This window comes from Limulus polyphemus, unplaced genomic scaffold (genome assembly GCF_000517525.1).
Source record: "Limulus polyphemus unplaced genomic scaffold, Limulus_polyphemus-2.1.2 Scaffold139, whole genome shotgun sequence".
In the NCBI taxonomy this organism is placed as follows: domain Eukaryota; kingdom Metazoa; phylum Arthropoda; class Merostomata; order Xiphosura; family Limulidae; genus Limulus; species Limulus polyphemus.
Genome location: NW_013665749.1, coordinates 902368 through 915811, shown reverse-complemented (window position 1 = coordinate 915811; position 13444 = coordinate 902368). Strand labels below are relative to the sequence as shown.

Genomic DNA, 13444 nt, shown 5'->3' with positions numbered 1-13444 from the left:
GACAGCAAATGTACAACGTTTCGACAAGGTTTTGTCATCACCCTTGTCGGAACGTTGTCCATTTGCTGTCATGTTAAACTTATATTAAAGTTTTTCTTCATTACCCATTTAAGCCGTCTCCAGCCATTACATGAAAATTAAGTTTCTGAAAAGGAATTTCCTACTTAAATAATAATGTGAAACAAAGTTAATTTTGCGTATCATTTCCTGTTTTAGCACTCGATATGCAAGTCAACTTGCTCACTATTATTTCATATCATTTTTTAATCAAGGGGCACCTATTCTGTTAAAATAGAATTAATAACACCCATAATTTACCATACATGAAACTAATAGCGTGTCATATTAAACGTAACTATTGGATTTCTTCACGTACGAGACTACACCTTAAGAAAATATAAGACAGGAAACAGGAAGTGAAAAATATCATTTGATGTAAATAGAATTGGATCACGCCTACTGAGGCTCAGGACCTAAAGTATTATTTTTAGGGTCTCACCAATGTAAATTTATGAATTTTTCAAATATTTTCAAGGTCGGAGGGGCTCCCAAAGCTTTTGCAGTCCGGTCAGTCATTGTGTTAATCAGGCTCTGATTAGAAAGCAATGCCTCAGTTTAACTACACAATCACACATGCACAGTTCTTTTCATTACTTAATTAATTTTACCCTTAGAAAACTTGTCGATTTACCGGTGAGCTAACTAAAACCACGCACGCAAGTGATGAGTCGAAACAAACCGTCTCAAAAATCAACAAAAAACTAGGCTCATTCTTTTTTATTGGATCAGTAACATTATAATACATCTAATAGGGTTGCCACCTGGGCATCTATAAAATAAGGAACACTTTTGTAAGTGCTAGATAATTTTCAGCATTTTCTTCAAGTCGAACACTGAGGTTTAAAACAAAAAACATTCTAGAATCTTACGAGTGAAAGTAATGAAGAATGTGTAGCAACTGGTCAAACACGCATTATTTATATCCAATACTCTACACAAAATAAGAGATAAATTGCATTCCGTTCTTATCTGAAACGAAACGCTGTATTCTATTACCGAATAAAGAATGATTTCGTAAAATATGTAACAGGTGGCAAACCCACAGCTAGCTAATTAGTCATTCATGGCTCTAACGAATAAATATCACGATGAAAAATTGGATGAATCACGAAATAAAAACCCAAATAACTGAGACCTTTTTTTGTGATAAAATTGCTTCTCTCTTATTCATGCTTGGTACACACTCTTGTTCTGACTATTCAGATTTTATGAACACAGGTTTACGATAAGTTTAATCTACAACAATTATATGTCATTCGTAACTGACCTTGACGATATTTTCTGTACGTATTCAGAAATTAAATTAATAAAACGATTATTTTCTACGACGTCACGTGTAACGAGTATACGATTCACGAATATCTATATAATTAAAACTTCTTTTTTTTTTAATTTTGGAAGGTTCATCATCGCAACATTCAACCAAACTGATAACTTATGTAATTTAACAATGAAATTACATGTGTCTGTTGGATACGAATTTGTGAATATGAACATATGTTTCTTGTGGTAAATACTATCAATAATTTCATTTCATCAAGTTAAAATATACTAGTCTCATCTGGAACAGTAGTCTATCTACCACAAAACAAACCATTGAAGCCGTTGAGATTCACCAAATATGTTTTCATCATTAAACATTCTTTTAGTATATGGACTTCATTTTGATTTCACCTGATAATGATAAATTAAACTGTGGTGTGAAAGAATAACTTACAAAGTGTTAATTTGCATTACTACACATTTTTCAATGATAGATATTCGCATTTTATATTCACATATTATAATATATACGTGCATAAAGAAACAAACATATACCCACAAAAAACAAAGCATATTTCGTGTCTTACGTAACATGATAATTCAATATTGGCGTCTAAGTACATTAGTCACAATTTTAACACAGCTGAATTCCATTCAACTAATTGATGCTCAGAGAAAAAAAAAAGGTAACAATAAAAAACTTATCACAATTATGTAATTTGTGTATGCAAATACTTAAACAAACGACACACAAAAAAAAATGTTACTTACTGCTTGATGAAAAACAATATCCACATCAGGGGAAGACATGTAGAGAAAAATAAAAGAATACTTTAGAAACACAATAGGTAAGTGATATGTACAAAATAATTTTAAATTGCAACGTTATATGTTTACGCAGTATGCCTAGTCCACAATGATTCACTATCACAAAATGTTTCTCACACTGGAGGTTGCAACGAACGAGCAAATAACGACTGCTCAAACATCTAAACAAACATCTGACACCATACGCGTATTTCGTAAATCTACCCAACCCCTTAGCCCCACCCCTAAAGTGTAAAGTCATGTTAAGTGACTCGCTTGAAACCAATCACAACACGCTTAGAACGACATTTCCTTTTACATCGGTATGTGTCCCGAACATATACCATTAATTAAATCTTTGCTGGCTTCAGGACTGAATGGCGAAATAGAAAGAACTTACCAGAAAGGTAAAAAAATGTCTTTGTAAAACTGTAGCTATGTTTCAATATACGGGTCAGTATCGATTTGTATGTTCACGTAGTAGTTTTGTAATCACTTAACGTAATATAGTTTATCTTGCATTTCGTTATTTCTTCGAGTACTAATTTTACTGTTACGATTCTAAATAGCGAAGGCCGGCGAAGTAATGAAATCAACATTATACTAATAAAAATCATACTACACTGCAGATTTGCGACCTCCCCCCCCCCCACTATTCCTTTTAACTAGCCCATTACTGATTTAAAATCATAGTCGTGTAAAAACAGTTTTTTTTGTTTGCTACATATCAACGACCAAAAGGCTTTTCGTTCGATAGAAAAAATAATACATTAAAATACTATTTTTACACGCCTCTGATTTTAACTTCGTAACAAACTAGCTAATTATATGGAATGGGGGGGGGGGGTGAGATCTGTAGTCTAGTGATTTTTTATCACTAATATCAGACCTGTTGATTTCATACTATTTCTAGTTTGCACATTTTTTTGAGTAAGACTAGTCGAAGTTGCAAACCTCGGTCCGAGTAACGTAAAGTCAGCACCAAATCGTATATTATATTTTTTTATATTCTAGTGTGTTTATGTGTCACACGTGTGTAGTGAATTGATTCATTCAGTTTTGGATCACTTGCGCTCTTCAACACCAGTTGACTGATCCGAATATATTATTAATTCTTTGCTAACTTTCGATGTATTTTTCTTCTATTAGTTAATACTACTGATCTGAAGTAATTCAATAATAAATAGATTTTTAACTACATTTACTGTGAACTATTATTTCGTTACGACAATTTATGATGTACAGATAAAATGTTACACTATATATAAGTGCTCGTATCTTAAAATCACGCTAAATCTAATAAAAAATTATTTTTGTTAAAAAACAAAAATCTACTTATTCGTTATAGCTGCCCACAAAACAAATATTTAGGGTTTAACGATTTGAAAACAACATTATTAAGTGCTAATGATCCTTTTTCTTTATAATATGAGTAACATAATTGTGGTGCAAGACTCCGTCTACTGACCAACGACTGCAATCCAAAACCAAAAAAGTTCAAAGTTTTATATCACAACAAGGCTCTTTTTGTTAAAAAACAACTAACGCCTAGAAACAAAATTATGCGATATCATACTAACTAGCAGCGACCCACAAAACATTTGCGGTCAAGTTAGCATATTTATTGCAACAGTACTTCTTTAAATACTGCATAACTGAAATAATACAAAATAATTTTAATCGCAGGCACCGAAATATGCAAGTCTACTTGTCTTAAGACTAACATTACTTATGCCTTTATTAAATACAGCCTATCTATATAAATAAAACACTTTGGTTCGTCTTCTGGAACTTTTCTTGCAAATTTCTCGATCAAACGCTACAAATCTTTTATCGTTAGAAAGGCCTTTTTCCGAGGACCCCGGAATTATATGGGCTTTTCCATTCAGGATCACCTTACCTGTTTTTAGCCACGGCATAGGGGCTCATAGAATGGCTCGGAGTTTTTCAAGTACAAACTTTTACTTCATAGCTCGATCTCTTGACCGATTTGAGATCTAATTACAGCCGCGGCTATTGAGGATTCCCTCTTGTTTTTCAAGTACAAACTTTTAACTCATAGCTCCGTCATCTCTTCACCGATTTGAGATCTAATTACAGTTTTGGACACAGAAAGTCAAACCATTTCCACTGATGTATTTGAACACGCCCAAGGTCTCAAATTAATTTACTCTGATCTTGCCTAAAATAATTTAAATAAAAAGTAATAAAATCCAATCGGATATTCGCACGCCCCACGCTTAGTATTGCTGGCGCACAAAAATATAGCTTATAAAAAGGTCTCGTTGATAAATGTACTCTAATCCTGCCTTAAAGACTTAGGTGCTGAGGCTATTGAGGATTCCCTCGTCCTTGCTTAGTCATACTTTTAATACTACACAATGGCACAATGTCGTTGTCATCACGTGACGATTGACTTTGATTTCAAACAAATAACACTTAACTCGCGTGTAATTTTCTAAAAAAATTAACATTACACTAAATATAATTGCTATAGGCGCAATTTGTTCAAGACCATATGCTTATCACTTTGTGAAGACGCATTCAGACGTTTCTGCATAATCAGCTACATTTGCCTTCATTACAACTTTACATTTACCTTACTTTGCAATAACTTAGCTTCAGTTCGTTTCGTAGACTGCTATAAACACCTTTTGGCTACTTTTTTTTAGTACGGGTTTCTTCTTTTTTGTGTGTGTTTCTTTGTTTCAACTCCTAAAACTGTGTCATACATTGCATGCTCATTACTATTTCATACTATGTTCACTATTATAAATATAATTACTATACTTTACTGTTTACGTATAGTTTTATTAAATAAAGTTACGTCTACCTGAGTTTGTCTGACCGCCTAAAAGTTTTTTCAAATAGACCAAGATTTATCGATCTAACAAATAATGCATGCAAGAGAGCGTAGCTTAAATGCCGTGCGTGAAATTGATAGAATAAGGAAAATTCAAGCGAAGGACATGAAAACTACCGCAAATGTTTTCCGGACCGCGGCTGGTATTCGATAGTTAAATTAACACCGTAACTTGTGTACATTTTTTAGATATAGTCAAACTCTCACGTACAGTCCTAGTGATAGTCGTGTTCTTGTTGAGAGGAGAATAATTTTATTTAACATTGTATTCTATTATAAAGAAGCTGTTGTTGCACACACCACAGTTATTTTTCTAATTGTCTGAATCTTGAATACTCAAAGTGTGAATTTTTGTTTGTGATGCCATTCAATAGATGGTGCAGGAGTTTTGGTTACGTACATAGATATTGACATACACGCTACGCTACATCCAATATAGTAAGATCAATAAATGAACTTAATATTATTCTACGACCTAACGTAATAGCCTTTGTTGTACAAAATGTCTAATAAAGTATATTCACATCCGCCTTTTGTTTACATCCGTTGAAATGAAGTGCGCGCGCATCTTCAGGACAGACAAAAACTGAGTATTATTATAATAGAAGATTGATAAAAATAAAATAAATACAATTCACCCAGGCCTAATCGCTGTACCCAACTTTTAAATTTAAAAGTTGTGGGTGGCATATTTATCCAACCAATTACACTTTTAATTGGGCAAGATTTGCACCAATATTTTTAATACACCGGGACCCAGCTTATTAAATGTTTTCTCATTAATCACTCTAATTACTAATAATATTGTGGTATTTGTTACTTCAAACAAGTGTCAGAAATATCATATTCAGCTCAACTATTGGTTAGCTTGAACTAAAACAAAGTGGCCTACTTCCTCTTAAAAAAAAGTAGGTTCGCCCAAAGACGACAAGGTATTAACTACAGATACATGTATTTTATAACATATACTGTTGTAGATGCAACATTTCAAGCAATGCCCTTCTTCGGGAATATCTAGCTGAACAGTAAATCCGTGAAAAAAAAAGTTTTAAATCAGACATGAAACTCTGGACTTTACAAATGCTCGGTTGCTAGAATGTATTTCAATAATTTCCGAATTGTTACGTTTTAAAAGTGTATCCGAAGATTCTAAACTTGTACATTTATAAACATGCGAACTTAAAAGTATACTTGTTGCTTAACGAGTACAAGTAGCCAAAGCAATCAAAACATGTTGGAAATAGCCTTAGGCACATGTGAACTTACGCCACGGTACACTTGTTTTTGATGTCACTCTCTTTCCTCGCGGGCACAATTATTCTTGAATTGGTTCGCTTAAGACTTCCTATAAACAATAATATCTAAGAAACCTGTTATGGTGTTTCACTTTCTTCATTATAGAATGATACTTCTTTCAGAATTAATGGGCATAAAAACATTAAACTACATCAACTATACCTGCTATATGTTGGAACTCACTCTATGTCCCTGCAGTTTCCTTTATTATATCCGCAAGTATCCTCAGGCTACAAACTTTACGCTCGCTCGAAACTAACACACGCTGCAAACCAATATAAAGAGTTTATACAAACACATTAACCTCAATTCAAATACATATTTCAAGACTGAATAAGCGAAAGAAGAATGTATTTGTGGGGCGTATTCTAACTCTCTTAACATGTGGTACGACGACAACAACGGTATAGTATTTATGATCCTTTAGTCTTATACCTTGTTATTTAATAAACTTAAGCAGAGGGTAAATAGCAATTTATTTGAATAATGTTATGACGTATAACGCTAATGTGAACAATGATGCTACCAGTGATAAATCTACCGCCAGTAAAATTAGCACATCGTCGCATTTTAGACAGCATGTAGCTCAGAAATCATAGCCTGACCAAATTCAGAACAACGCCTTCAGAGAAATTACAGCGTAAGTAGATGCCTCGAATGTCTCCGATACTCACAGCGTCAATGCTGCATTCAGTAACCAATACGTTCTGAAGGTCTGCGAGCTCCTTTCCTGGTGGTGTTTTTACTTCCATTGACTATGTGTCTTTACTTTACTTTTAGGCTTGGTAGGTTTAGATTAGGTTAATAATATATCTCATTCCCCGGAGGGGAACCTTAGCAGTAATTTGTGAGATTAACTGCAATATTGATGGTATTTTTGTTGGGTTTTTTTTGTGACTTAAGTTATAACTAGATGGCCTGGCAGTAAACAAAATCATTGTTTGTTTTTGCAGGATTTAGCGCAAAGCTACACCAGGGATATCTGCGCTGACTATCCCTAATTTTGAAATGATAAGACTAAAAAGAAAGCAAATAGTCAACAACACCCACCGCCAACCTCTTAGGTTGCTCTTGTTGCACCAACTTCCTTATAGTGCTAAAAGCAATCAGCCCACAGTCATGTACCACCAAAGCAGTTTCATACACAAAAAAGTTTAAATTTCTTATTATTTTAAAGCCGATGGGATCCAGTAACTGTCTGTAGCACGAAACCATATATTACAAAGCGAAGACCACACTACTAACATTTGGGCGGACTATGTCACGTACTTTATTATTATCACTGTTATTAATATTATTCAACAAGAACAACTTATGTGGTAACACGGCTGTCGATAATGATATTGTCTTCTGGACCGTGTTTCAGGACAAGGTGGTGGGTGACCTTGGGAACTCAGGTGCAACAAGGACCTCTTCTTCCTTTTATAGCATGTAGCTGATGAATTTTATTTACTGAGCCAGAGGTTCCAGAACACTTTAGCATAAGGCTCCCCAAGAGCTAAGACAATGTTCCTGAAGACCCTATCTAATAATTTAAAAGAAAAATTAAATTAAGGGACATTGTGACATTTGCCTGATTTCAAGGGCATGGTTGTAACCTGACATTAGAGATAATTTGAATATGGCTAAGAGGGCCTTTTCTAAACCCCTTGCTATTTGGTACGTCCACTATTTATATTCCTACGGACTTTATGGGCGTACTTTATAGTTTTATTTTTATTATTCACACTGAATCCAATGATATATGGTTTACAAGACCGTTTTTCTACAAAATATACAGTCAATCAATCAAACACAACAAATTTCAGCAAGTTACTCTGGCTCCAGGATACAAAATGTCTGGTCGTGAAAGAGTTAAAATACAACTTCTATTAGGATCTTTACGTTTCAGGTGTTCCACTTTAACTGGTCATGATCATATTTTCTTTTGTTGTTACTGGAAAGCAGGCTGTGAATAATAAGACGTTGTTTGTACAACTGGGGTTACTTTATCAAATAAAACAGTGGCCATGAAACTTTTATAGTTTTAAACTGCCGTTATGTATCAGTGAGCAGGTTAGTTTATGTTGTATACGCCACTGTTAGAATCGCATGTAAGATGCTTCCAGAAGTCTTTAAGATCATTTAAAAGTGTCAAGTTCAGAGCAGCTGTTTTCTATGTTGTTTTTCTCTAGTCATTGTATCTCGTTACGTATGGTGTTTAAGAAATTTTATTTGTTTTCTTATTAAGTGGGGTTCATGCATTAGTGTATACTTTTTTTAATAGCGTTAACAACATCTGGACTTAAGATGCCAGATTGTATTTTTTTTTTTTTGTGTTGTACTGTTTAGAATACTTGTACGCCACATTACTGGTTTCAGAATCCGCGCCACTTCCGATTTCTGCTACCATCTACTCAGAAACATTCAATATAGAATGTTTAGCTATGTAGACATACTCTGTCGGTGGATATAAGAGTGGGTGCTTCAACATGCTGAGAGTGTCGTGAGTTACAAGTAAAATAAATTTGAAGCACTGAGTGAGTGAATATTGATGACTGATGAAAGTAAGGTCGGACCTACAGCTTGTGAATATAATTCCCCATAAAGTATGTGAAGTTCGATATAGGTGGAGACCTATGTGGATGATTCATCATCACCCGACTTCCCTTCTCTTTGGGCGAAAAAAAATTATACTTTATGCAGCCCTTAGTGTGTGTTAACATTTGAACCTATACCAGTAAAGCTATAAAAGTAACTGCCAAGCAATCACTAACGTGTCAAGAATTTTAAAATTGGGATATAGCAAGGCAAAACAGGTTTTATTGAGTAAACAAGATTAAAGCTCTTTTACAACTGAAACTCATTCTCGTCCTTCTGCTTGAGTCATACTGATAAAGTACAAGTGTTCGTAACCATCACCGCTGATGATGAACAAGTGTAAAATAAACAAACCTGAAATCATCCATTTCAAACACCGTATAGTTTTTGAATACCATGAATGATACTCCTCGCCAAAGACAATCACTTTGAGTACATTTCCAAACCCATAATGTTGAATTTGATAAACGTATTAAATGAAAGTTTAGACAACATCCAGATTCACAAATAAAACCAGTCCAAGCTTGTTAGTGTATAGCACACTGCCTTCAGAGTAAATTTAAATATACTTATAGTTTTAAGTGAAATAAACAGAAAAGGCCGTTATGTAGATTATGTTTCATCATCAAAGGAAACGGGTGCATTTTCAACTAACATCTTGTGCACATTATAAGACATGTATCAGCTGTTATTGGTATATTAAAACATCTTTAACTTAGCTTTACAACTGTGCCCTTTACCACTAGTTTATACTAATTAATAATTTTTAACAAAGTGTTATCACTTATAGTGTTGCAGAGCTGTTTATATCATCATTTTCATATCCATTCATCTATGTACAGCATAATCACATTCATATACTTACTTACACAGATACATAAATATTCATACATATACTCCTTATTACCTCTGTGAATTTTTCCTGTATTTTCTGGTTAATATCAATTATTTCCTAAAAATGCTTGCACATGAACTACAACAGAAATTTTGTTGCTGATACACTATTTAGTGTTATTTTATAAACAAACACATTCTGATAGAAATGTATTTTTTATCTATAATCATTTGGTATTGCACATAAAAACTAAGTTTTCATCAATCCTAAAAGTTCAAGTCATTTCATAAAAAAGATTCAAGTCCAGAATTCCAGATTTTAACTCCTCTGTAAGGAAAGTACAATTATGTTTATCAAAGTAGTTTCTCCTCTAAACCAGGTTAAAAAACATCTCTCTCTCCTTTTTTTTCCAAATATTGAAATGCAATAGCTTCTATGAATGATTGACATCATATTATACAGTAACTATAAAAAGTAAGTGGTTATCAACTACAACAGATTTAAAAATACAAAAGAGCTATAGACTTTTCTAATACAATTATTGTGCATGTAAAGATTTCTTGGCTGTGGTGAAGATAAGATAATGATAGTACAAACAAATAAAATAAGTTTGTTACTACACTGGTAAACAGCAAAGCACCTATTGTTTACACAATTCATCAGCAAGTTTCTTTTTCATATCTAGCCTGTGAAAAAAAAAAGAAAAAAATTTGGAAGTAGCCTAAGTAGCCATATCTGGTTACAGCATTTTTAGCCTATCATCAATATATGCATGTACAGAACTGCAACAAATACTGTTTGATAAATTTGTTACCCTAAGTGCATGGGTGAAGGTCAAAGTGTGCATGTCCTGACCTTGTACAGATTACCATTCAACATAGTAGTACACATTTGATGTCAGAGTTACCATGATTAACATTTCATATTACTCTACATTACTGATATCACTGAAGTTTATGTTAGAGAAAATAACAGATACAATATATAGCAATAATAAAAAACTAAATATAAATTTAGAAGTGGAGGTTATACAAACTATACAACAAAAGTATTTTTTGAAAACGTTTTTCATTGTACAAAACTTGAAGATAGCTTTGATATATGGAAACATCTGTTAGCTGAGTTCTTGCACAGATCTTAAAATATAACATTGATAAATAGAAATATTGGCTCGTGTAGATACGTAGATCTTGAAAGTAAAGTTGTTCAAAACTTGAAAATAGCGTTGATAACTGGATCAATTGTTGGTTGAGATGTTGCAATGGAAATATCTGCTGAAGCTTTTTGCCAGACCCTAATCATAGCAGAACCGTCTGGAAAATGATATATAGGAAATAAAACAGCTTATAAAATGAGTCAGATCAACGTAGGCCAGTAAGGCAATCACTGATTGGAGTGTCCTTTAGCCAATCAGGAAATGTCACAGACCTACTGAAGGATGTGTAGATTGTATAGGAATTCTTTTTGGTGGACAGGTTTATGTGTTTTAACAAAGGTGGCTTCCAAAATAGAGATGAAAGATCAACTGACCATTTGCAATAATTTCAAACATGCTATCCGTGTACTTGTCAGCACAAGTCAGGTTCACTAGTAAATGCTGGCCAATTGCCGATTCACATTTTGGAGGTAGAAATTTTGTTTTACAGGAACGACATGGTAAATTCTTTACTTTCACACTCTTAGTTCTTATGGATGCGAGTACATGGTATTTAATTCTATCCTGCAATTTTTGTGAAGTGCGACCTACCATTCGCAGTGGCATGAGAATTCATAAATAACCACACTTTTCTGTGTGGTAGGTATCGCAACTTTGTGTGTTGCAGGCAACAACTTACGTGTGGAATAAGCACAGTAGGGGTTCACTGCAGAAAAACATTTTGTGATGGCCATTTTCAATTGTTTTTCAAACTTTGTTGAAATGTTACCAATCCATGGTAACTTTCAAGATCTACGTATAAACATGAGTCGATGTTTTCATTTATGAACGTTATATTTTAAGATCTGTGCAAGAACTCAGCTAACAGATGTTTCCATATATCAAAGCTATCTAAAAGTATTTTTATTCTTCATGGGAACACCACCTTGCATTCTGACTTGTCATAGTTTGAGTCAGACTGACTTTGACATTTCACACACACATTTTTAGTACAAAACCTTTAGTAACACATCTTATTTTTTTGTGTATAAAAAACTTGTACTGTTGACTAAAAGTTTGCCACACTCTGTGAAGAAACACTTTGTAAATTTGGAATTAGGGTTAACATAACTTCTCCAATATAGGGTTAGTCCATTGGACTGACTGTGCACATTCAGGTAATATAATTTCTGACATAAGTACATGAATGTAATTCTAAATAAAACCTAACTTAATGTTCAATCAAAAAAAAATTCAAAATTTTATCAACATATATTCTTTTTTTCTTTAAGCTAATCTTTCCATAAGAAATCTCAAAACGTCAAATTACATTTATACCTTACAAACAACTTAATAAGACAAAAAACTAAATGTTGATTAAGAAGAAGAAAACTTTGGGTACAATAAAAATCTATCAAGCCAACCATGATAACCAATTGTAAAAAGGAACCAACCCAAACTAGATGTAGCCCTTTGCATCCATATACCTATCAATCAAAAATTATGGTAGCATGTCATGATTTTTAATTGTTTTCTCAACTTGCAATCCCTCTTAACAGAGAACTTTTCAAAAGGAACTGAAAACCTTGTGGGACAATAAAAACTTCATATTTCAATGTGGTGTTCAGCCTGTAAATTTTCTTGTACGATAACACATACTCATCTTTAAACAACGTTAAAAAAATAAGTGTTTTCAATATAAAATAAAATACAATACTGAATTTACAGTCTTGATTGTCTTCAAAATATTTAATGATGGGGTACAAAATGTCACTGAAAATATCCTGGCTTAGGTTGATCACTGGATAAATAACAGGTGACATAATTAGGTAAATGCTAATAGGCTGTCTTTAATGGCAAACATTTGATTATATCAGGCACAATGCTTAGGTTTATGACATTCACTCTATTATATTATTGCTGATTGGACTAGTATAAGAGTTCATTAATCAATTCTGGGCAATAATTGATGAAAAACTTAGGCTAGAAATGTTAATTATTTTTGAAGAGTTTCTACAGAAAGTCTTTTTCTACAATTGCAGTTGTATCTGCGACTTTTTTAAACGTTACTGTCAAACACAGTAGCTATCCAAATCAATGAGGTAAATAATGAACAAAGACCCTATAACAGATCCACGAGGGACACCACTACCGTCAATGGTTCTAACACTGAGAGGTTTTCAAATATCGTGCTTCAGCTCACAATAACCATTCTTCATTTTGAAAGATCATATGAAGTTTTGTTTTCAACAAAATTATCTTTTGATTAGTTATAATCTTGTTAAGTGGTTTTATTGATAAGTGGAAAGTTTAATTCTTTCAATGTACATGGATGTAAATTATTAATTTAATTTGGTCTTGGTATTTTGGTTGGTGGCCTTATTGGACCATATGAAATACTGTCATCTTGCTTTTATTATTTGTTTAAAAATCAGTGTAAGTTTCAAGAAAAGTAGAAAGCAGAATTCTTGAAAGAAATGAAAAAAATTATATATATATATATTTTGTTAAACAAGACCGATGTCTGTAGGTTTATTGTCTTCTTAAAATTCTTCCCAAGAAGTCGAAAAGCCGTCTTAACGTTGTTAAAACAACGTTAAGACGG

The 13444-nt window shown here is 33.2% G+C and overlaps 1 protein-coding gene across 6 annotated transcripts in view; it reads right to left on the bottom strand.

Moving 5' to 3' along the window:
• The window catches only part of LOC106474550 (septin-7-like), an 80262-nt gene that overhangs the window by 59545 nt on the left and 7273 nt on the right, over nucleotides 1-13444 (bottom strand). For 3 of the 6 annotated variants that reach the window (XM_022379840.1, XM_022379844.1, XM_022379829.1), the window contains exon 3: nucleotides 4770-4771. The exons of 1 other annotated variant lie outside the window; for it this stretch is intronic. In XM_022379840.1, coding sequence (XP_022235548.1) covers nucleotides 4770-4771 — 2 coding nt within the window. Of the gene's footprint in view, nucleotides 1-2094; nucleotides 2311-4769; nucleotides 4772-13444 lie in introns of those variants that run through there. 2 more of the 6 variants (XM_022379852.1, XM_022379836.1) reach the window with 2 other exon arrangements.